The sequence below is a fragment of the Microcaecilia unicolor genome, chromosome 5, assembly GCF_901765095.1.
Source record: "Microcaecilia unicolor chromosome 5, aMicUni1.1, whole genome shotgun sequence".
Taxonomy (NCBI): domain Eukaryota; kingdom Metazoa; phylum Chordata; class Amphibia; order Gymnophiona; family Siphonopidae; genus Microcaecilia; species Microcaecilia unicolor.
In genome coordinates, this window is record NC_044035.1 from 94,415,759 (window position 1) to 94,439,265 (window position 23,507).

General features: G+C 47.4%; 1 protein-coding gene across 3 annotated transcripts in view; it reads left to right on the forward strand.

Moving 5' to 3' along the window:
• Window positions 1–23,507, forward strand: part of PHYHIPL (phytanoyl-CoA 2-hydroxylase interacting protein like) — a 138,766-nt gene that overhangs the window by 79,462 nt on the left and 35,797 nt on the right. For all 3 annotated transcript variants that reach the window (XM_030204827.1, XM_030204828.1, XM_030204829.1), the window contains exon 4: window positions 4,597–4,714. In XM_030204827.1, coding sequence (XP_030060687.1) covers window positions 4,597–4,714 — 118 coding nt within the window. The remainder of the gene's footprint in view (window positions 1–4,596; window positions 4,715–23,507) is intronic.

Consider the following 23,507-nt stretch of genomic DNA (forward strand, 5'->3'; position numbering starts at 1 on the left):
GGGCTTGGTCTCAGCCCTTCTATGAGGAAATCTTGTCTGACACCAACAAGGAGTGCTCATGGGACTCAGGATCCATGGTACTTCTCGGAGGAATCCTATTGCATCCCATCTGATCCCTCCCCTCCACAAGAAAGGAGGAAGTCTGCACCTGAGAGCCTTTCATTCCTCTTTTGTAAAGAAGATGGCGGCTGCCATCTCAGTTCCTTTGGAAGTGGAGGATGAGCCCAGGGCTAAGATATTTGATGTCCTGAACTACGAATCTCCTCCTAGAGAGTTTGTGACGGTCCCTCTTTACAAGATCTTATGGGACATTCAAGTGGCTGGGAGTTCTCTCTGTTGTTCCCTCTCTTTCCCAAGAAGATTGACACCATGTACTGGATTCAGTCTTCCCCTGGGTTTGATAGGCCCCAATTGCCTCATCGTTCCTTGGTGGTGGAATCCACTCTCAAAAGGGCCAGGCGTTCTAGGGACTATGCTTTGGTGCCCCTGGCAGAGAAGCTAGAACCCTGGATTCTTTTGGGGAGAGGGTGCTCATTTTCCGTATCCAGTCGTACCAGTTCTACACAAGCCTGTACTTGCGGTCCTTGGTGCACAGAATGTCTGAGTTAGCACAACGACAGTTGTGATGTGGCCTCTAGGATCTCTGCCCAGAGTGTAATGATGTGCAGACTCTTATTGCTGTGTGTCTTTGACTTGGACTCGGCATGCTGGGGGGGGGGGATAATCTTTTTGGATAGAAGGTGGAGGTCGCTGACATCATCAAGAACTACACTGATTCATCGATTCTGTCTCCCACCGGACGCCTTCTGTACCTGCCTCCTACTCTTAAGAGGTTCTTTGGCAAGTTGAGGAGGAGTACTTATTACTTGAAGGAGTAGGTACACCCCTTCTCGCCAGCCTTAGCAGGCTCAGCCCCAGTGTGTTCATTCTCATCAACAGCATGAGCCTAAGGCCCTGATGGCTCCCCAGTCAAAGCAAGGGACAACCTTTTGACTGACTCCAGCAGAGTATAGCTGCTGTAAAACCATGCTGGACGACTTGCTTGTTATGGTGAGGTTGAAGTTTTACCAAGAAAGGTGGCCCCTTGTAACCTCCAACCGATGGATTCTTCAAATAGTCTGTCTCGGTTACGCCTTGCATTGGCTTCAGAGACCACCAGATTTTCCACCGAGAGTTCATCACTTCAGTTCTCAGTACAAACAGGTACTTGCAGAGGAACTGTCCGCCTTTCTCAAGACCCATGCGGTCGAACCTGTTCTACCAGGGGAAGAAGGGAAGGGATTCTATTCCAGGTACTTCCTTGTACAAAAGAAAACAAGGGACATGCCTCCCATCCTAGACCTGAGGGACCTGAACAAATTCCTGGTCAAAGAAAATTCAATTGGCTTCCCTGGTCACCCCACTTCCCATGATTCAGGAAAACAATTGGCAGTGCACTCTGGAATTAAAGGATGCTTATACTCATATCCCGATAATTCCAGGTCACAGGAAGTATCTTCAGTTTCGGCTGGGGACATGTTACTACCAGCATTGCATGTTGCCTTTTGGCCTCGCGTTGGCTTCCAGGGTTTTCACCAAGTGTCTTGCAGTAGTCACAGTGTAGCTGTGCAGACTGGTAGTCCACATATACCCCTATCTCGATGACTGGCTGATGAAGAGCATGTTGTGGGACGGGCAGGATCCTTGTGAAGGACTATTTGGGTGTTAGAGCTACTAGGGTTCATTGTAAACTACCTCAAGTCCTATCTGCTCCCTGTCCAGTGATTGGAGTTCATTGGAGCCCTGCTAGACACTCTACTGGCTCGGGGTTTTCTCCTTATGGCACAGGCAGATTCTCTTGTCACCCTCGCCACTCTCACCTGAGCAGCTCGGCAGGTCACGTCTTGGCAGATGTTGTTGGGCCACATGGCCTCTTCTGTTTCTGTGACACCCATTGCACGTTTTTACATGAGAACTGCCCAGTGGACCCTATCTTTCCAGTGGTGTCGGGCTGTGGGGAACCTACAGGATGATATCTGAGTTGCGCCAGAGCTGGTTGAATCCCTACGCTGGTGGACAAATCAATCCAATTTGACCCTGGGACTCCCATTCCAAATTCCACAGCCCACGAAAGTTCTGATGATGGATGCATCCTGCCTGAGGTAGGGAGCTCACCTTCACACTCAAGGTGCTTATTCAGCCCATGAAAAAGATCTCCAAATCAACCTTCTGGAGCTCTGGGTGATCTGGAACTCTGTAAAGGCTTTCAGGGAGTGGCTAAACAACCAAATTGTACTCCTTCAAACAGAAGATTAGGTTGCCATGTACTACACGAACAAATAGGGGGGGACACTGGATCACACCCTCTGTGTCAGGAGGCAGTCCGGATGTGGCATTGGGCGCACCAGCATGGGATGCTTCTCAAGGCCACTTACCTGGCAGGAAAATTGAACATCCTAGCCGACAGACTGAGCCGGGTCATGGAACTGAACGAGTGGTACCTCAGCATAGGCATTGCCCACAAGATCTTCCAAGTGTAGGACACTACCTTGGTGGATCTGTTTGCCACTCAGTCCAATAACAGAGTTGCTCAGTTCTGTTCCAGGCTCCAGGTCCAAGACAGACTAGTGTTGAATGCCTTCCTCCTTCACTGGGGGATAGGACTTCTGCATGCGTGTCCTCCCATTCTTCTTGAGGGCAAGACTTTGCTGAAACACGAGCAAGACAGTGGGACCATGATCTTGATTGCTTCCTATTGGCCCTGGCAGATCTGATTCCCTCGTCTTCTGGAGTTAGCCTCCGAAGAACCATGGAGATTGGAGTGTTTTCTGACTCTCATCACACAGAATGAAGGATGTCTTCTGCATCCCAACCTCCGGTCTCAGGCACTCACAGCCTGGATGTTGAGATCTTAGAATTTTGCTTTTTTTTTGCCTATTCCTGAGGGTGTCTCCAGGGCCTTGCTGGCTTCCAGAAAATATTCCACTAAGAGATGTTGTTTTTTCAAATGGAGGATGTTTGCCGATGGGTGTGTGAGCGAGGCTCTAAATCCTATTTCCTGTCATATACAGACACTGCTTGAATACCGTCTGCATTTCTCGAGTCTGGTCTCAAGCAGTGAGTGCTTATCATCAACATGTAGAGGATAAGCCATCTCTGGACAGCCTCTAGTTGTTCGCCTCATGAGAGGTTTGCTTTTGACAAAGCTCCCTGTCAAACCTCCACCTGTGTCATTGGACCTCAACGTCATTCTCACCCAGCTGATGAAAACCCATTTTGAGCCACTTGATTCCTGTCATCTGAAGTACTTGATCTGGAAGGTCATATTTTTGGTAGTTGTTATTTCAGCTCGCAGGATCATTGAGCTTGATGCCTTAGTGGTGGATGTACCTTATACAAATTTTCATAATAACAGAGTAGTCCTCCACAGACACACTAAGTTCCTACCTAAGGTTGTGTCAGAGTTCCATCTGAACCAGTCGATTGTCTTGCCAACATTCTTCCCCTGACTTCATGCCTATCCTGGCAAAAGTACACTGCACACCTTGGACTGCAATCTAGCATTGGCCTTTTACTTGGTGTGGACTAGGCCCTATAGACAGTCCACCCAACTTTTTGTTTCTTTTGATCCCAATAGGATGGGTGTTGCCATTGGGAAACATACTATTTCCAATTGGCTGGTAGATTGCATTTCTTTCACAGCCCAGGCTGGGCTGACTCTTGAGGTCATGTCAGGTACTTATAATGTTGGATCCATGTCTGCCTCAGTAGCCTACTTGAGGTCAGCCTCTGTTGAAGAAATTTGCAAGGTTATGATGTGGTCTTCAGTCCATACATTCACATCTCATTACTGCCTTGAGCAGGATAACCAATGCAACAGTCGGTTTGGACAGACAGTGCTGCAGAATATTTTTGGGCTCTATCGTCCAACTCCACTTTCCTTTTTGTTCTATTCCAGGCTGTACTCTCACCCAGTATGTAGTTTCAGGTTAATTACATTTTTGCCCTCTCTGTTGCAAAGTCGAATTGACCATTGGTTGTTGTTTATGGTGAGCCTGGTAGCTAGCAATTCTCATCTGTGAGCATTGTAGGCCTGCTTGTCCTTGGAGAAAGTCAAGGTAGTTACCTGTAGCAGGTATTCTCCGAGGACAGCAGGCCTTATATTCTCACATACCCTTCCACCTCTCCTTGGAGTTATCTCTTTTTTATTATGCTTTATATTGTACTGCTGATCCCGTGCTCTTGTGGCGGGCGGGAAGACACACGCTAATGCGTGTTGCGGTGTATCTCGCACTCAGTGATCTATTTTTAAGCTTATTACAAGCTCCGGATTGGCAGCGCTGACCCTGCTTTACCCATCTGTGAGAATATAAGGCCTGTTGCCCTCTGAGAATACTTGCTACAAGTAAATATCTTCATTTTATTACCACATAATTCACTTTACATTTAGTATTGATCAATGTAAATCTTTCATATAATTTTATTAACTTTAATAGATTTGCAGTATTATATTTTAAATGATAACAATTGCCACTGTGCAAATTACTGTATGTTAGTTGTTCAGTGTTTCACATATGTGTAGAAACTTGAAGTATATTTTTTCTTCTGTTTTCACAGATTACTCAAAAGTACATTTAACACAACTGTTGGAAAAAGCTGAAGTAATTGCAGGACGTATGCTGAAGTTTTCAGTTTTTTATCGTAACCAGCACAAAGAATACTTTGATTATATTCGGTAAGAAAATCAATTATGTTACTGTTCAAATAGAAAAATAGCATGAAGAGGTGCTCCTAAACATTGGATCAGAGAGTATGGTGTAATGGGATTGGCTAAATATGATGGAGTTAATAAGTGTAAGGCTTTATGTGTCAGAGTGAGAATCTTAAATTTTATTCTGGCTTCAACTGGGAGCCAGTAAAGATGGTATAAGAGAGGTGTAATCCTATCATATTTTGAAGCCCTGCAAATAATACGGGCTGCTGTATTTTGTATCATTTGTAACCGTTTTGTATTGATCTTAGTAAGGCCTGCATAGATGATGTCATAATATATGAGAGGGTAGTAGTAGTAGTATGGAAAAAATGAAGAGGTGTTCGGATGAATTGAAAGCCTGTATGAATGAGAACATGTTGCAGCTTAATCCAGCTAAAACTGTATTCCATATCATCAAGCTGATCAATCCATAGACTGGTGGGTTGTGTCCATCTACCAGCAGGTGGAGATAGAGAGCAAACTTTTGCCTCCCTATATGTGGTCATGTGCTGCCGGAAACTCCCCAGTATGTTCTCTATCTCAGCAGGTGGTGGTCACACACAGCAGCAGCTCTGGCTAGGCCTCCAAGCCTAATTTTTAGGTTTTGTTGAGTGCCTGGGGTTGAGGGCTCTTTTGAGCAAGTGCAAACCTGGTGGTGCCAGGTCCCTCCTTTTCTCCCCCCTCCCGCTGGCTCCGTTTAAAAAAAAAAAAAAAAAAAAAAAATTTTTAAACGTCTTTAAAGGCGTTTAATTCGACGTTTCTTTAAACGTTCATTGCAGCTACTCACTGGGACACCAGTTCGTTACAGCTCGGAGCGGCAAGCAGGTAATTTTACCTTTTTATAGCGGGCAGGGGGTTCCCCGATTCTTCTCCTCGTGGCAATGGCGTCGGAGGGCGAGGGCGCAAAGGGTCGCTCCCCGGATCGCTGGAGCGCTTCTAGAGGGGATGCGGGGGTTTTACAACCTGATTCGCCCTTGATGGGTGATAGTTTAGTGACCGATGAATGTCCCGGTCGTTCCTCCGGCGTGGCGGTTTTTTTCCCGCCATAAACGCCCATCCCCCCTCCTCGCCTCCGCCATCTTGGCCGGCCACGCGGCTCGGACGGCTTCTTCGGGGCCGCCCTTGAGGTTGGAGACATTAATGCCATGAACGCCCTTAATTTGGGCGACGGCACAAAAGCGGCTAAAGTTAAGCGCTGTTCTTCCCGCGCGGCTCCTTCACGGAGTTTCGCGCCGGACGCCATTTTGGATGCGCAGCATGTCTCTCCCCCGCTATTGCGAGCGCCGGTTGAGAGTGCGTCTAGGGCTGTTGCCCAGGCTGCGGAAGTGCACAGTCTGGGGGGTTTCTCCCCCGAGTTTGTTTTGCTGCTGCATCAGGCTTTCCTCATGCAAACGCTGCCCCTGCTCCCTCTTCTGATAAAGAGGTTGAGGTTCCCAGAGGTAAACGCCCTCGGGTTGATTTCCAGGCCTTGGAGGACTTTTGTCTCCTCCGATGTAGATGAGGGCAGCGTGTCTGAGGTCTCCCAACGATCCTTTGCGGATTCCTTGGAGGAGATAGATCCCCGCTCGGATGGAGCGGATGACCCCTCTGCAGCGCGGCTTTTTAGCCCAGAGGATTTGCCCAACCTGTTGTTACAGGCCATGGACACTTTGAAGATTTCCTCTCCGGAGGACGTCTCTCCCTCAGCCCCTGTTGGCTCTGCCATTATGCTGGGGACGAAGCGCCCGCCTAGAACCTTCCACGTGCATGATGCCATGCACACCTTAATTGTGGCTCAATGGGATGTCCCGGAAACGAGCCTTAAAGTGGCTAGGGCTATGTCCCGCCTCTATCCTTTGGCTGTGAGTGAACGTGAGGCCTATCTGTGGCCTACCGTGGATTCTTTAATCACTGCGGTGACTAAGAAAACGGCGTTGCCGGTGGAAGGTGGCACGGCCCTAAAGGACGCCCAAGACAGAAGATTGGAGGCGGCCTTAAGGTCGTCCTTTGAGGCAGCTGCTTTAAGTTTGCAGGCCTCAGTTTGCGGCTCCTATGTGGCCAGGGCGTGCCGGACTATGGTGCAGCGGGCTTCCCCCTCGGATCATTCCTTGAGGGCTGATTGGCCGGCCCTGGAATCGGGCTTAGCCTATTTGGCAGACTTGCTGTATGATGTCTGGAGAGCCTCAGCTAAAGGCATGGCTCAGACAGTCTCTGCGCGGCGGTGGCTTTGGCTGAAACATTGGTCTGCTGACCACGCCTCTAAATCCCGCCTGGCTAGATTGCCTTTTAAAGGCAAGCTGCTCTTTGGGGTCGAGCTGGACAAAATCGTGACCGATCTCGGCACGTCTAAGGGCAAGAAATTACCAGAGGTCAGGGCTCGGGTTAGTACTCGTCCCGATACCTCCAGAGGACGATTGCAGGAAGCCCATCGGTACCGCCCGGGCAAGTCGGGTTCCTCTGCCCCCTCTTCCTTCAAGAGGAATTTCTCCCCCAAGCAGCATTCCTTTCGCAGAGACCGCCGTCCCGGAGGTGCTCCCTCCGGTCCTCCCCCAGGGTCTCGTACCCAATGACGGGGCCTTGGTCCACGCCCCAGTGCAGATTGGAGGACGGCTGTCCTCGTTTCTGGGCGAGTGGACCACTATAACTTCAGACGCGTGGGTGCTGGAAGTCATCAGAGGCGGCTACAAGCTAGAGTTCTGCCAACCCTTAAGAGACGGGTTTGTACTCTCTCCCTGCAAGTCTCCGGTCAAGCTGTGGTAGTGCAGCAGACCTTGGACAACCTGATCCGCCTGGGTGCGGTCGTTCCGGTGCCAAAAAATCAGATTGGCAAGGGACGTTACTCCATTTACTTTGTGGTTCCAAAGAAAGGAGGTTCTGTCCGGCCTATCCTCGACCTCAAAGGGGTCAATCGGGCCTGGAAAGTGAGGCACTTTCGCATGGAGACTCTCCGCTCTGTTATAGCGGCAGTGAAGGCAGGAGAGTTCTTGGCTTCCTTGGACATCAAGGAAGCGTACCTGCATATTCCCATCTGGCCTCCTCTCCAACGCTTTCTGCGTTTTACAGTCCTGAGACGACACTTCCAGTTCAGAGCCCTCCCTTTCGGGTTGGCTACTGCTCCGCGGACCTTTTCCAAAGTAATGGGGGTCATAGCGGCCTTCCTGCTAAAGGAAGGAGTACAAGTCCATCCTTATCTGGACGACTGGTTGATCCGAGCCCCCTCTTATGCAGAGTGCGGCAAAGCTATGGACCGGGTAGTTGCTCTTTTGAGCTCCCTGGGATGGATCATCAACTGGAAGAAGAGCCAGCTGCGCCCGACTCAGTCCCTGGTGTATCTGGGAGTTCGATTCGACACCCAAGTGGGCAGAGTGTTCCTGCCAGACAATCAGATTGTCAAGCTTCAGGCTCAGGTGGACTAGTTCCTAGTAGCCTCTCCTATTCGGGCTTGGGACTACGTGCAGCTGTTTGGCTCTATGACGGCCACGATGGAAGTAGTGCCCTGGGCCAGGGCTCATATGAGACCACTACAGCTATCTCTGCTGCTGCGCTGGACTCCGATGTCGGAGGATTATGCTGTGCGCCTTCCCGTGGACCCAGCAGTGCGCAAGGCGCTGAGCTGGTGGACGCAGACAGACAAGTTGTCTGCAGGATTGTCTCTGGTGACCCCGGAGTGGATTGTCGTCACGACAGACGCCTCTTTGATGGGCTGGGGAGCCCACTGCTTGGGAAGGACAGCGCAGGGGCTCTAGTCTCCTGCAGAGGCAAGTGGTCTATCAACCTCCTGGAACTCAGAGCCATTCGGTTGGTGTTATTGGAGTTCATCCCGGTACTGGTGTTGAAGCCTGTACGGGTCCTGTCGGACAATGCCACGGCTGTGGCCTATATCAACCGCCAGGGAGGTACCAAGAGCGCCCCTCTAGCCAGGAGGCTATGAGTCTTTGCCAGTGGGCGGAAGCGAACCTGGAGCAGCTTTCAGCGGCCCACATTGCCGGAGTCATGAATGTCAAGGCGGACTTTCTCAGTCGCCATACCTTGGAGCCCGGAGAGTGGCAACTATCTGCTCAGGCGTTCTTGGACATCACGAAGCGCTGGGGCCAGCCGAGCCTAGATCTGATGGCGTCATCGGCCAATGGCCAAGTGCCGCGCTTTTTCAGCAGAGGACGGGACCCTCGATCCCTGGGAGTAGATGCTCTTCTCCAACAGTGGCCGACACAAGAGCTCCTCTATGTGTTCCCGCCCTGGCCCATGTTGGGCAGGGTGCTAGACCGGGTGGCAAAGCATCCCGGCAGGGTAATCCTGGTGGGTCCGGATTGGCCCAGACGTCCCTGGTATGCGGACTTGTTCAGGCTCTCAGTCGACGATCCTCTGCGGCTGTCAGTGGAGCAGGGCCTGTTACATCAGGGTCCCGTGGTGATGGAGGATCCCTCTCCCTTTGGTCTTACGGCCTGGCTATTGAGCGGCAGCGTCTGAGGAAGAAGGGCTTCTCAGACAAGGTCATCGCCACTATGCTGAGAGCGAGGAAGCGCTCTACTTCTACTGCTTACGCCAGGGTCTGGCGTATCTTTGCAGCATGGTGTGAAGCAGGCTCACTTTCTCCATTCACTGCTCCAATTTCTTCAGTGTTGGTGTTCCTGCAAGAAGGTCTGGAGAAAGGCCTGTCGCTCAGTTCCCTTAAAGTCCAGGTAGCGGCTCTGGCTTGCTTCAGGGGCCGCCTGAAGGGTGCTTCCCTGGCTTCGCAGCCAGATGTGGTGCGCTTTCTCAAGGGAGTTAATCACCTGCGCCCTCCTCTGCACTCAGTGGTGCCTGCGTGGAATCTCAACCTGGTGCTAAGAGCATTGCAGAAGCCGCCTTTTGAACCCTTGTCGAGGGCATCTCTGAAAGACCTGACGTTGAAAGCAGTCTTTTTGGTGGCTATCACTTCAGCCAGAAGAGTTTCCGAGCTCCAGGCGCTCTCATGTCGAGAGCCTTTTCTGCAGTTCACTGAGGCAGGAGTGACTATGCGCACAGTGCCTGCCTTCCTGCCCAAGATTGGTTCTCGCTTCCATGTGAATCAGCAGCTCTGTCTCCCTTCCTTTCGTAGGGAGGGCTAATCAGAGGAGTACTCCGCTCTTGAATATCTGGATGTGAGACGAGTCATCATCAGATACTTGGAAGTGACCAATGATTTCCGGAAATCGGATCATCTGTTTGTCCTGTTTGCAGGTCCTCGTAAGGGTCTGCAGGCTGCTAAGCCTACAGTGGCAAGATGGGTCAAGGAAGCCATTGCAGCGGCTTATGTGGCCGCGGGGAAGGTGCCGCCTATCCAGCTGAAGGCTCACTCCACGAGAGCTCAGGCGGCCTCGATGGCAGAGGCCGGATCCGTCTCCCTGGAAGAGATATGCAAGGCGGCAACGTGGGCTTCGGCTCATACATTCTCCAAGCATTACCGTTTGACTGTGGCTGCACGGGCGGAGGCCCGGTTTGGAGCTTCAGTGTTGAGGTCAGGGATTTCTATGTCCCGCCCTGGGTGAGTACTGCTTCGGTACATCCCACCAGTCTATGGATTGATCAGCTTGATGATATGGAAGGTAAAATTATGTATAATCATACCTGATAATTTTCTTTCCATTAATCATAGCTGATCAATCCATAGCCCCTCCCAGATATCTGTACTGTTTATATTCTGGTTGAATTTTAGGTTCAAGTTTAGCCTTCAGTTACTTCAGGAGGACTTCGTGTTCAAGTTCTTCTTTCACTTGGATTCTTCAAGAGTTGAGACGAGTTTGTGTTACAGTGAGCTGCTGCATTCCTCTCCCCTCCGTTTTACGGGGCTGGATTGAGACATAAATTCTGCCGGCACTCCCTCCCGCTTCGTGCGGCTGTAGGGCAGCTTTGTACCCCTCCCGCTTCGGCGGTGTTAGGGTCAGTCAGCTCCTCCCGCGGTTGCGGTTGCAGGATAAGCCAGATCCCCCCGCATCGGCGGGTGTGGTGTCCCTCCCCCGCTCCGCGGGGATGAGCTGGACGGATTCCCCTCCCCCACTTGTGTGGGGATGAGCTGGGTTAATTCCCCTCCCCCGTTTCGGCGGTGGTGAGCTGGGCAGAGTGTCCCTTCGTGGGTGTAATTCTCTAAGTGCTGAGTCCTGCGGATGGAGCTTTGATATCGACATACTGAGGAGTTTCCGGCAGCACATGACCACATATAGGGAGGCAAAAGTTTGCTCTCTATCTCCACCTGCTGGTAGATGGACACAACCCACCAGTCTATGGATTGATCAGCTATGATTAATGGAAAGAAAATTATCAGGTATGATTATACATAATTTTACCTTCTTCATTGATAGTTAGACATTGTGTGCTGGTAAAAGTTTTGGATCAGGCTAGAAATTCAGTTCCGTCTCTGGGTGCCAACTTAGTGCAATTATGTTTTTATCATTTGTAGCAGTTGCATCTGGTAAGAGTGCATTTAATGAAAAAGGATATCACATTGGTTTTATTTTATTTTATTTTTTCAAGATTAGTGCAATTCCTATTACTCAGGGATACTGAAGACAATTGGTTCAAAATGCGTCAGGTGGTATTAGCAGAGGTAAATATCTGTGAGCATATTTCTCCTATTTTGCAAGAACTCCACTGGTTCTTCATCATGTTATGAGTTCATTGTATGGCCTTGGTGTTGAATGTGATTTGAATGGTATGTGAGAACAGTGGGGAGAGTATTGGGTTTTATAAAGGGATTTGTATTTTGTATAAGAGCATTTTAGTAGTGTTTAATAAAGCTTTTCCTGAATAGTATTTTAAGAGTGGATAGTGGTTACTTTAAGTGCAGCAATTAATATGCATGAGCTATAGGTGTATGGGAGTGGAGGAGTAGCCTAGTGGTTAGTGCAGTGGACTTTGATCCTGGGAAACTGAGTTCAATTCCCACTGCAGCTCCTTGTGACTTTGGGCAAGTCACTTAATCCTCCATTGCCCCTGGTACAAAATAAGTACCTGAATATATGTAAACCGCTTTGAATGTAGTTGCAAAAACCTCAGAAAGGCGGTATATCAAGTCCCATTTCCCTTTCCCCTTTTAAGGTTTTGACAGGCACAGGGCCTAGTTATTTGAGAGTTAAGCTGCAAATATATGTGGCAACTTGCTGTTTGCACTTGTAGAGGGAAAAGTTGCTGGAGCTATTAGGACTGGGGTTAGCATATTTGGCAATGACTAGGGCCTATACTGTCTCTGTTGGCATCCCCTTTATATAGAACAAACTCTACCAGGAGTTGTGACAGATATGCAAGCTGCTTTCACAAGATGTTTGAAGACCCATTTATTTGGGTCTGTGGTGCTGTACGATAAGAGTGGGGGGGAGGGCTGGGTGTTATTGACATCAGGGTGTCTTATATGTTATTATTTTATTTGGTATGTTTTATTGTTACCCACCCTGGATTTATTGTATGGGCAGGAAAGAAATCTAAATAAATAAACTACAAGTGATTGCAGAAAGAAGACAAACAACAACATCTGGAAAAGCTGGTAAAGTAGTCATAAAAGCCAAGTGCAACTAGAAGAAAAAATTGCCAAAGGAAGGAAGCAACAAAATTTTTTTTTCATATGTTAGTGATAGGAACAAGTGCAAAATTAGCAATGTCAAACTCAAGGTTGGACAGAAGGAATATGTAGAAGCTGAAGAGGATGAATTGCGTAACAAATATTTCTGTTTTGTGTTTATAGATGAAGGGCAGGGAGGAAGACCAAGAAAAACAAACAGAAATAGGAATGGAAATGAGAGACCTCAAATGATTTTCAGAAGGCTACATTTGTAAGGAACTAGTTAAACTAAAAGTAGGCAAGATGATGAGGCCACGTGGGATGCATTTGAGGGTACTGAGGGAACTTAGGGAATTTTTGGCAGCTCTGCTCTCTGATCTTCTTTAGAATTGGGAGTGGGCATTGACAACTAAAGAAGGACAGATGTAAGGAGGAAGTTCAGAACTACAGGCCAATTAGTCTAACCTCTGAGGTGAATAAATTAATGGAAACACTGCTAATTCAGAGGATAGTACAGTTTCTCCAAGGACAAGCAGGCCAAATGTTATCCTTACATCTGGGTGATGTCATCCTGCTGGAAACCAGTGCGATACTCTGTAACTTTTAGAGGCTTTTGGCAGTGACCTGCAACACATGCGCTAGTGCCTTCCTGCCCAATTTGCAAGCGCGAGACCCTCATTAATCTGTTTTTCACTGAGCTAGGAGGTTGCATTTTGTCTCTCTTCCTCAGTGCTTCTCCTTTCAGTTTTTGTGCCCTCCTGAGTGGGGTTATTTTAGGCTAGTTTGCCTACTTTTCTTCATAAAAATGTATTTTCTTCCCTCTCTTTTATTTTATTAGTATTGTTGGCATTTTTAAGCTTTCTTTATTTTTTGCTGCTCCACGGACACTCTTAGGCCAGAGCACTGAGCTCAGTTTGAGGTGAGCCACTTTTTGTCTTCACCATTGAGCCTTTTGATTTAGCTGCTGTACTTTTTGACATGTCCCAGAAGACCTCCAGTGGCTTCAAGAGATGCACCCAATATAATTGGGTGTCATCTTGCACTGATTCACACAATTGGTGTTTGGGATGACCATGACAAATCCAGAGAAGAACACTTTTTGGATCATCCAAGTCCAGTCCAACGACGTCTGCATCAGACTCATCAATCCTGATGGCTGCCAGGGCTTCTTCTGACACTGGAGGTGCACCAGAATCAAGGTGGTCTCTACCTCCGTCCACATCAGGCACTGGTTACAGGCCCCGGGACCGATTTACATCAGACCCGACAAAGAGGACATGACCAGATTCAACGTTATCCTCGTCAGCACCATGGGACACTGCTTCCAAGCATCGGGTGAAGGCCAAGAAGCATCGGCATCAGTCCCCTTCTACATATGGTGCCAGGAGCTCCAGGGCATTGACATCACCGGCACCTGAGAAATGTTGATGCTAACAGGATTGTTTCCCCTCTGTAATTCTGGTGCCGTCGCTGCAGCACCCATGCAGCTTGGATCCTGCTTCTGATATGGCAATAAGAGAAAACGAATCCACAATATCAATATCTCTGGTAACATCCAATGACATATACACACAAACCAGGACTTGTAGCCACCAACTCAAAGAGAGTGCTTGAAACAGTTCCCACCAGTATAATATAATAGAAATTTTTATATATGTAGAGTACCCTCAGATATTTACCACTATTACTGCAGTCAATAATGCTGCTACAAAGTGGCATAGCACTTCTTTCATCGGGTAACTCTAACAAATTTTTTTGGGGGAGCAACATATGCTCATTTTTTCATTCGTCCAAATCACCTCAGTGCTATAAAATCACTTATCACTTTTAAAAATGTATATACTAGGTGAAAATTGTGCACTTATCTTGACAAATTCTTGCCTCGCTGGCAGAACTATCTTGCCTCGCTGAAACATTCAGTGATATGTGGCTCTGAGTACCATGTTGTAAGTTAGAGCCCACTGCCATATCCAAACTGCTTCCTGACACAAGAAGAAGTAAACCTATGCCTTTGAGAGTAATAGGTGCTTCTTCAAGGCCTGCCAGAAAATCTTCTAGCAGAGGAGGACACAGAAGGAGACCACCGGGAAAGGGACTGGATGGTATCAGTGTTTTTTGATGAGGTCAGCATCTTCCTTCCACCTTGTCCCCCAAAAGATTGTCTCTCTGGCAAGGTACATCTGGTTAGCCTCTTCTGAACTGCAGGTTCAAGGTCAGGGACACGCAGCCATAAGAGTCTGCATCTAGCACCCTCACGCACAATCCCCTATGCAGCTCCATCCACACAAATAAACAACCTCCCTCTGCTGTCTCAAGTACGATTGGAAGTCTGGGTAGAGGTATCTGAACCAGTATTACCCAAGAACATGTGCCACAGAGCCACATAATTGTGTTTATCAATGTGGGGAGACCTGTGATATGTGAAGATTTCAAAATGAGCAAGGTTCTGCATTTTAACCACCCAGTGTTGCAAGGGCGGAGGTTCCACCGATATCCACTGCAAAAGTATTACCTACTTAAGCAGGAGCAGACCGTTATAGACAAAGTGACACTGAGGCTGAGTCAGTCCCTGCGTCTCCAACATATCTTGGCTGCCCAGTAACAGGGTCCCATAGTCCCATTCCACCGAGCAGGGCAATGTAGCTTCCAGAAGAGAGAGGACCTCGCTCCAAATTATCAAGGTGGAGCACTTCAGAAATGAATGAATATAGGATACACTTAAGGCACACCTCGCTATCCCACAAACCCAACCTAGCTCCCCTCTCTCGAGTCAGATAATATGTATGCAAGATTTTATATTGAGTTTCCTGCAGGTCCATAGATTTTACATGAGCATTCAAACATCAAAAAGAGCCAAAAATTGGGGCTCAGTGATGTCTTCATGGAGATCTCGCTGCCATCTCTCTCGCAAAGTAGTTAGCCCCGGGACTCTAGATTCAAGTCTGATAACTTTATACCAGTAGGAAAGTTTATTGAGTGAAGCAGGTGTCTGATCAAACAAAGTATCCAACTTTCCCATAGACATGGAGCGTCCCTGGCTAGGCTTTCCCAATAGTGTCAGAGCTGAAAGTAGGAAAAAATATACTTATTAAGCAGCCTCCATTTTTTCTGTACCTGGAAAAAAGTGGGAAAACCTGCCCCCCTTTCTGTACCTGGAAATAAGTGGGAAAACCTGCCCCTCCCAAGGGCTAACAGCTGGTCCAGGAATGAGCAACCCTGAGAAGATCAGTTTGCAAATACTGACTTACCCCAACCTGGTAGGAAGTTGGTGTTACCCTCCATCTGCAAAAATGAAGAGACTTCCTATGATCTGCCCTGAAGCTTCCTCCACCACCACCAAGCTTTTCTCAGTGGAGACACGAAAAGAAATTTAGAGTGGCATTTCGCAGCTAAACTTCCTGAGCATGTAGTGAGTTAAAAAAATGAAAGGGTGGGCGCCATCTTTCCACCCATCCCGTAGGGAAAAACTGCATCCTCCCCATGTTGCCCTCATGGATCCATCTCAACAAAGCGGCGACATTATATGCCTGTATGTCTGGGAGATTAAGACCTCCCGTTGATCTAGTCAAAAACAATTTATCCATGCTAATCCTCGGTGCATTCGCTCTCCAGATAAACTGGGAGATAATCAAATGAAATTTAGACTCTTCCCAGCGAGTCATCCAAATAGGTATGGTTTGAAGGGGATACAGTAACTTAGGGACCATGACTATTTTTACTAAAGCAATAACGACCAAAAAGCCTCAAAGATCTTTCCAAGCCTGACATAGTTTTTCTGTACTCTCTAACGGCTGCGGTATATTGCAGCGATACATAGTGGCAGGATTCGTGCTGAGGTAGATCCCCAGGTACCTCGTAGGTTTCACTGTAGGAGGGATTGCCAACTGGGCATGCCACGGGGCCCCCACTCTCTCCCCCCCCCCAATCAACAGGAGAAGTTCAGATTTGTCACAATTAACCTTGAGGCCTGATATAGCCCCAGATGCCCTCACTATAGCCAGTGCAGGCTCCAGATGTAACTGGGATTAAGTAAGGTATAAGAGTATGTCATTGGCAAAAAGACTAATACAGCACTCTCTCCCCCCACCACCAGACCCCTAAAGGTGTCTGTAGCCCATATCTTTATAGCCAGAGGTTCAATTGCTAACAAGAACAATAGGGGGGAGAGAGGACATCCCTGTTTAGTTCCACACTGCAGCTTGAAAGGAGCTGTCAGATTCCCATTGATCAAAAGATGAACCATGAACTTTGTATATAGTGCCTTCACCCAAATCAAATGCCTTTTCCATATCTAACACTGTAATGGCTGCTGTGCTCCCACTGCCTCTGTAGTCAATCAAAACGCCCAGCAGTTTTGTGAAACTCATGGAGGCATATCTCCCTAGGACAAAGCCCACCTGGTTGGGGTGTATAATCAGTGGTAAAAAAAGCATTGAGCCTGCAGTCCAAAGTGGCAGCCAGAAGCTTTATATCCTGGTTCAATAGAGAGATGGGGCAGTAAGACCCCACCTGCTCTGGGTCTTTACCCAGTTTGAGAAGCAGTACCATGTGCGCCACATTCTCCGGTATCCCGCCACTCCCTCTGTGACAGCATTACACATCTGACTAAGGGAGGGTGCTATCATATCCTGAAGGATTTTATAGTATTCTGGCCTCAACACATCAGGTCCTGGGGCCTTCGTGAGTTTTTAGTCTTGATGCTAGTAAGAATTTCTGCTGCTGTTAGGGGCGCATTAAGGGACCGTAACTGATCTGCCATAAATCTGGGTATGAAGAAAGTGTGTTTTTAAGCCTGTAAAATGTATTGGATATTTTCCTACATTGATTATGTTCTGAAGTGTATTTTTCCTATTTGGCCAGCAGGTGGTGTTTCTTTGCTGTAAAGCTGTTACAGAGACTGAGTGTTCTTTTTTCAGTTTGACAAAAACAGGAAGCAAGAAGCAGTATATATTTGAAATCTTGTTGACTGGACTCTGAATGGCCCAGGAGTTCATCTCATTTGGACTTTACTGGTTTTGAGTTCAGTTTCAGCCTGGGAGAAGAGAGAGAGAGCTGTTTGTGGAAGCCCTATAAAAAACAGTTATATTTGTTAATTGGTGAATAGCTATATATGTCCTGATCTCCCCAGGTATTTTCTAGGACGTATGCAAATGTTTAGTTATTTTTCTAATTGATCCATTTTTTTCAGTTACTTGTTACTGTTTGCTAATTGCACATTATTTTTGTTCACTGTTCCAAGTTCTGAGAATAAACATTTATTTGTTCCGCCTGTCTGGACTGATAAAGAATCCTGGTGGTTTGTGTGTTGGGTCTGTGAGTGCTTTTTGGGAACTGTGGGACCACTAGGAGTGTGGCTCCAGTAACCTAGAAATCACAGGGGATAATTTGAGAGTGGGAGACTTGCCCAGGAGGCAGTTGTGACCCGGTCGGTGGGAGGAGGGTGCTAAGTGTAGAGCACAAGCAGCAGATGCAGGCAGACCTGAGCTGTGTTGAGGATAGACCCTCTGATGGGTGTATAGGCGTTTTATGACACCGGACATCACACCTTGGAAAAATCTGTTTACAGCAGCGGAATCTAGATCTTTTACCTTACAGATTAGTATAGAATTGGACGAATTGGTCCACCACTTTACTCTTCCTGTCATATCACTTTCTCTGCCCGTCCTTAATAGAAGTAATCAATTTTCTACCGGGATGAACCAGATTAGCTATGTTTACCTGTATTTCCACCCAACCTATGGAGTTTAAATCACTGATAAAATAGAGCCTGTTCATCTTTTTTATTCATAAGGGCCTCTAGCTACCATTTGGTAGTCTGATATTCCATTTTGGAATGAGCATCAAGATGAGCAACATGGGCGTGCTGAAACTGCTGCAGCCTCCGGGTCAAACTAAGCAGTTCCCTCTCCCTCACTTTCTTTTGGTGAGAAACATAGGACAAGATATGATCTCTTAGCTGCCTTCGATGCATACCAAAAACTGATCGGGCTCACATTTGGAGTAGTGTTATCTGCACAATAGTTCAGCCAGTAGCTCTTAAAAAATTTCAAAAGTCTATGATCTCATATAAATGGAGTGCCAAACGCCAAGGCTGTTCATTCTGCCCCTGGGTGAAGTTTAAAGACAGTTGTACTGGTACATGATCTGAAATCATAGAGGAGTCGATTTCAGCCCTTTGTACCTTAGAAAAAAGGCGTCTATCCACTAATAAGTGGTGCAGTCTTGCACAGATGTTATGCACGTTAGAACAGAAAGTGTAATCTTGCTTATACGGGTGCAAAACCCTCCATACATCTAAAAAGTCCATCTGCTGGGCTAGAAAATTTACTCTCTTATTCTCATGATCTCTCAGCCTTTTCTTAGAGGGCTTACAGTCTAAAGTAGGATCCTCTGTTTTATTAAAATCCCCACTTATAATCACCTGATAGTCTGGGTATCCTGCTAGATGAGCCACTAGATGGGAGAAGAATTTAAGGCGATACACATTTGGAGCATAGAAATTACATAGGAGCAGTTTTGCTCCCCAAAGCTCATCCAATACTATGCTGAATCTGCCATCTTTATCTTGAATTTGCTTGTGTAAGTGGAATGGTAATTGTTTGTGCATCAGGATGGCCACTCCCCGCTGCTGACCAGTAAATACTGAGAAATAGACCTCCCCTACCCAGTGTTGCAAGGTGGGCGGTTTTACCGCCCAATTGGGCGGTTTTCCGCGACCCGCCGCGGGAAATATTTGCCCGCGGCGGGTTGCGGTTTTTTGGGCTGTTTTTTGGGCTTCAGGGCGGTTTTTTGTGCGGCTTTTTCGGCCGCGGGGGGCGGGGTTAGTGACGTTTTTGGGCGGGGTTAGTGACGTAGGAGGCGGGGCCGGTGACGTAGGAGGCGGGGCCGATGACGGGGGAGGCGGGGCTGGTGACGGGGGAGGCGGGGCCGGTGACGGGGGAGGCGGGGCCGGTGACGGCGGGGGCGGGGTTGGTGACGGCGGGGGCGGGGGTGATGACGCGGGGGTGGGGGTGTCAGGGGCGGGGTTTGAGTTTGGGCGGGTTTTGGGCGGTTTTTGTGCTGGATTGGGTGGGAAAAAAATTTTCCACCTGGCAACACTGCCCCTACCCATTGTCTTCTAAGTTTTAAGTGACTGCCACTGGTCAGGTGTGTCTCCTGCAGAAACGCAGTGTCAGCATGTAACTTTAAAGCTGTTAAGTATCCTGGTGCGCTTAACTGGAGATTTAATGCCATCAGCGTTTAAAGTAATTACAGTCAAATCAGGCATAACCCCCCTTCAGAGTGAGAAATGTTGCACAGCAGTAAGTATGAGAACTCTTGTCAAGCCTCCCAGCCAAGCCCAACAAGAGAACAAAATTCCCTGCTTACATTCTCAGGCTCCAACCATTCAGCACACAACACTTCCCCACCAATGCAATGAGACAGCTATCCTTCCCCCTCCTCTACACACACTCCTTCCCAATCACAACACCCCCCCCTCCTCCCACCGCTACCCCATCCAACAAAAACTTGGGCATTACCCCTCACCATACAGCCTCCTCTCATATCCCATCTTCTGCCCCCTCAGAACCCCAAAACAATGAAAGATATCTCCCTCCCACCACTATAAAACCCTGCAAAAGCAGTTGTCAAAGTCTGAAAGAAAGATCCCATTGCAGATCCCGCCAACTGTCGGATCAGCTCTTAAACTGGATAGGTAACCCAGAAGGAGCTTGACATCCCCCTCCTCCACACCAACCAAACTCTTCAAAGGATTTATTGCATACATGCAGGGTTGCCACCAGCTGGTTTTGTGCATGTACCAAAAAAAAAAAATCCAAAAGAACTTCTGCACGATTGCCAACTCAGAGGCTAGTCATCAAAAGCACAAAATGCAAAGAAAAAACCCACCACTTTGAATATGCAGGTGCACATTGTCCCAACCCCCAAAGGGTCCAATCTAAAGCAGAATTTTCCCTTGCAGGCACATACCTGTCACGTTCTTAAGTTATAGTGCAGGTCATTAGATTAGGGTCCTCCCGCTGTCCCATTCAGATTATCCAGGAAACACTTTGCTTCTTCTTCAGATTGTAGCGTTATGGTTTTCCCGCAAGCCAGATCCTCAAATTTGCAGGGAAAATCAGAACAAATTGAGTCCCTCTGCGGTGCAGTTCTGAGCAGTGTGAAACCATGAGTTTTCTTTGAGCCACCGCCTTCACCAAATAATCATTAAACAATAGCAGTTTAGAGCTTTCATAACCCAGCAGACCGTTTTTTTTTCTCCTTCCAGTTAAGGTAAAGGGCTATCGCTGGTCACACTCTATTTTGCTCTGATTGCTTGGGCCCGATCTGGTGTGCTCGATTTTATCCATATTGAGCCTGATCTGCCTGGAGCCCCAATTGCTCCGGTAGCCACTTACTAAAGATATGATATAAATCCAACATTCACCGATTCAGGGGGCCCTATGAACCGCAAATTGTTTCTCTGTTGCCAGTTTTGTTGCTCCTCTAATTTGTTATGATGTTCCTGGATCTCTCTGCACAACTTGGCAATTTGTTGCGCCATGTGCACGCCACCATCTTCCTGGGCCAATACCCTCTGCTCCACTTCCGCCAACCACTGACAGTGTCAAATTTATCATTGAGCTCATCACCGCAAATTGTAGCTTATTCAAAAGACCTCTGATACTGCCCATGTGATTTCCTGGATGCACTCTCCTGTGGGAACAGTGAAAGCAGCCTTGTCTGCCGCTATCTTAAGCCCCGGAGATCGTGCTTTATCTCATGGTGCCCTCTGCATTTTCACCAGCATGCCTCTGTTTCCTTGCCCAGAATAATGCCGCATAGCAGCATGGGGGTGTGAAGGTAGCTGTTGATAATAAGAACAACTTGGGGGAGAATAATAGATATAACAGCTAAATATTAGAAGGTTTCCAACGGAGCTCCTCATTGTCATGTCCGCGCAGGCAGACCTCATCACGTGACCTCCCAGAACAATCTTATGTTGGTCAAGGTGGCTATGAAGTGCTGATATTACTGGTGAATCCTGAACCCCGATTGCCTCGAGTGTAATGCAAAAACCTTAGCAGAGAAGGATGTAAGCTGATGAAACATGACCTTTTCAAGAACCTTGGACGTAAAAGAAAGATTAGAAACGGGACGGTAATGGCTAGAAATGGAAGGGTCCAAATTGGGGGTTTTTTTTCAAAATGGAGCAGACCACAGCTCATTTCCAGAGATCATGAACCTGTCCTTCTGGAGTTGTCCTCTGAAGATCCATGGACTGTTTTCTGACCCTCATAATGCAGAACAAGGGGTCCCTTCTGCATCCTAACCGCCAGACCCTGGCCCTTTTGGCCTGCATGTTGAGAGCGTAGATTTCACCGCCTTGCACCTGCTTGAGGGTGTCTCCAGGATTTTGTTGGCTACCAGGAAAGATTCTATTAAGAAATGTTCTTTTAACTGAGAAGGTTTGCTGTCTAGTATGAGAGCAAGGCCCTAGATCAGCTTACTTTCCCTACACAAAAACTGCTTGAGTACCTCCTACACCTCTCTGAGTCTGGTTTAAAAACCAACTATGCAAGGGTTCACCTGTGTGCAATTAGTGCTTATCATACTCTTATGGAGGACAAGTCCACCTCTGTACAGCCTGTAGTTGTTCACTTTATGAGAGTTTAATGTTGACAAAGCCCCATCTCAAACCTCCCACAGTGACTTGGGATCCCAACTTCATCCTCACTCAGCTGCTGAAAGCTCCTTTTGAGCCATTAGACTCTTGTCAGCTGAAGTACGTGACCTGGAAGATCCTGGTTTTGATGGCAGACACTTCTGCTCACAGAGTCAGTGAGCTTCAGGCCCTAGTAGCTGATGTCCTTATACTAAATTCATCATAACAGGATAGTCCTCCGCACGCATTCTAAGTTCCTTCCTAACGCAGTGTCGGAGTTCCATCTTTATCAGTCAGTTGTTCTACTAGCATTCTTCCCAAAAGTGCATGCCCATTGTGGCGAAAGCGCACTGCATACTTTAGACTGCAAGTGAACCTTAGCCTTCTATCTGGCGCTCATAGACAGTCCACCCGGCTTTTTGTTTCTTTTGATCTACAGGATGAGTAGAGCCATCGGCAAGCACACTTTTTCCAGTTGGCTAGCAGATTGCATTTCCTTCACTTATACTCATGCTGGACTGACTCTGGGGGGGGGTCATGTCACAGCTGATTTCAGAGCCATTGCTGCGTCGGTAGCACACGTGAGGTCAGCCTCCATTGAGAAGATTTGCAAGGCTTCAATGCAGTCTTCAGTTCATACATTCACATCTCATTACTGCCTCAAGCAGGATACCTGACAACACCATTTGGTTTTTTCAGACAGTCCTGCAAAATTTGTTTGGTGTCTAGAATCCAACTCCACCCTCCTAGGGCTTATTTTATTCAGATTCAGATTGCACCTCCACAGCCAGCTTTCAATTTATTTTGAGGACAATTGGTTCACATTAGTCTCACTGTTGTGAGAGACTATTTTCCTACTGTTCTTTTTGGTGAGCCTGGTATCTAGTGATTCCCAGATTTAAGGATACCACTGTCCTCTGAGAAAGCGAAGTTGCTTACTTGTAGCAGGTGTTTTCCGAGGACAGCAGGATAGGTATTTTTACAACCCTCCCAGCTCCCCTAAGAGTTGAATTCTTATATGTTACTGAGGGTCCCGCTCTCGCACATCAGGCGGGAAGGCACTCACACATGTGCAGTGGGGCTGCTGCCAAAAGCCTCTAAAAATTACAGAGCGTTGTCCTTCACGATGACGTCCTCCAGATGTAAGAATACCTCTGAGAACACCTGCTACAGGTAAATAATTTTGCTTTCTAGAATGAAATGGATTGCTAGATCCAAAGTAGTGTGGTTTTACTACAGGGTAGATTTTGTCAAATGAATATGATTAAGTTTTTTGACTGGGTGACCAGAGAGTTGGATTGGGGGAGAACCTTAGTTCTGCAATTGTATGAAATTCTTTGCCCTTAGACTTAAGATGCAAACAAAATTATTTTAGATTTCAGAAATTATTGAAAACCTGATTATTTATAAAAAAAACATTGATAATTTGTTTTCAAATGTTTTATTGAGTGTTCCTTATACTGCTACTTGATTCAGTGGGTTTCTTCTGAGTGAGTTTGTTTACTACATTGTTGTGAACCATGCTGAGCTCATGGTTGAGACCGTTAATAAGATGACTGTTTATCCTTACCCTTATCCTTATGTGGTATACCTAGATTTCAGGAAAGCTTTTCACATGGTTTCCTATAGATGACTTATAA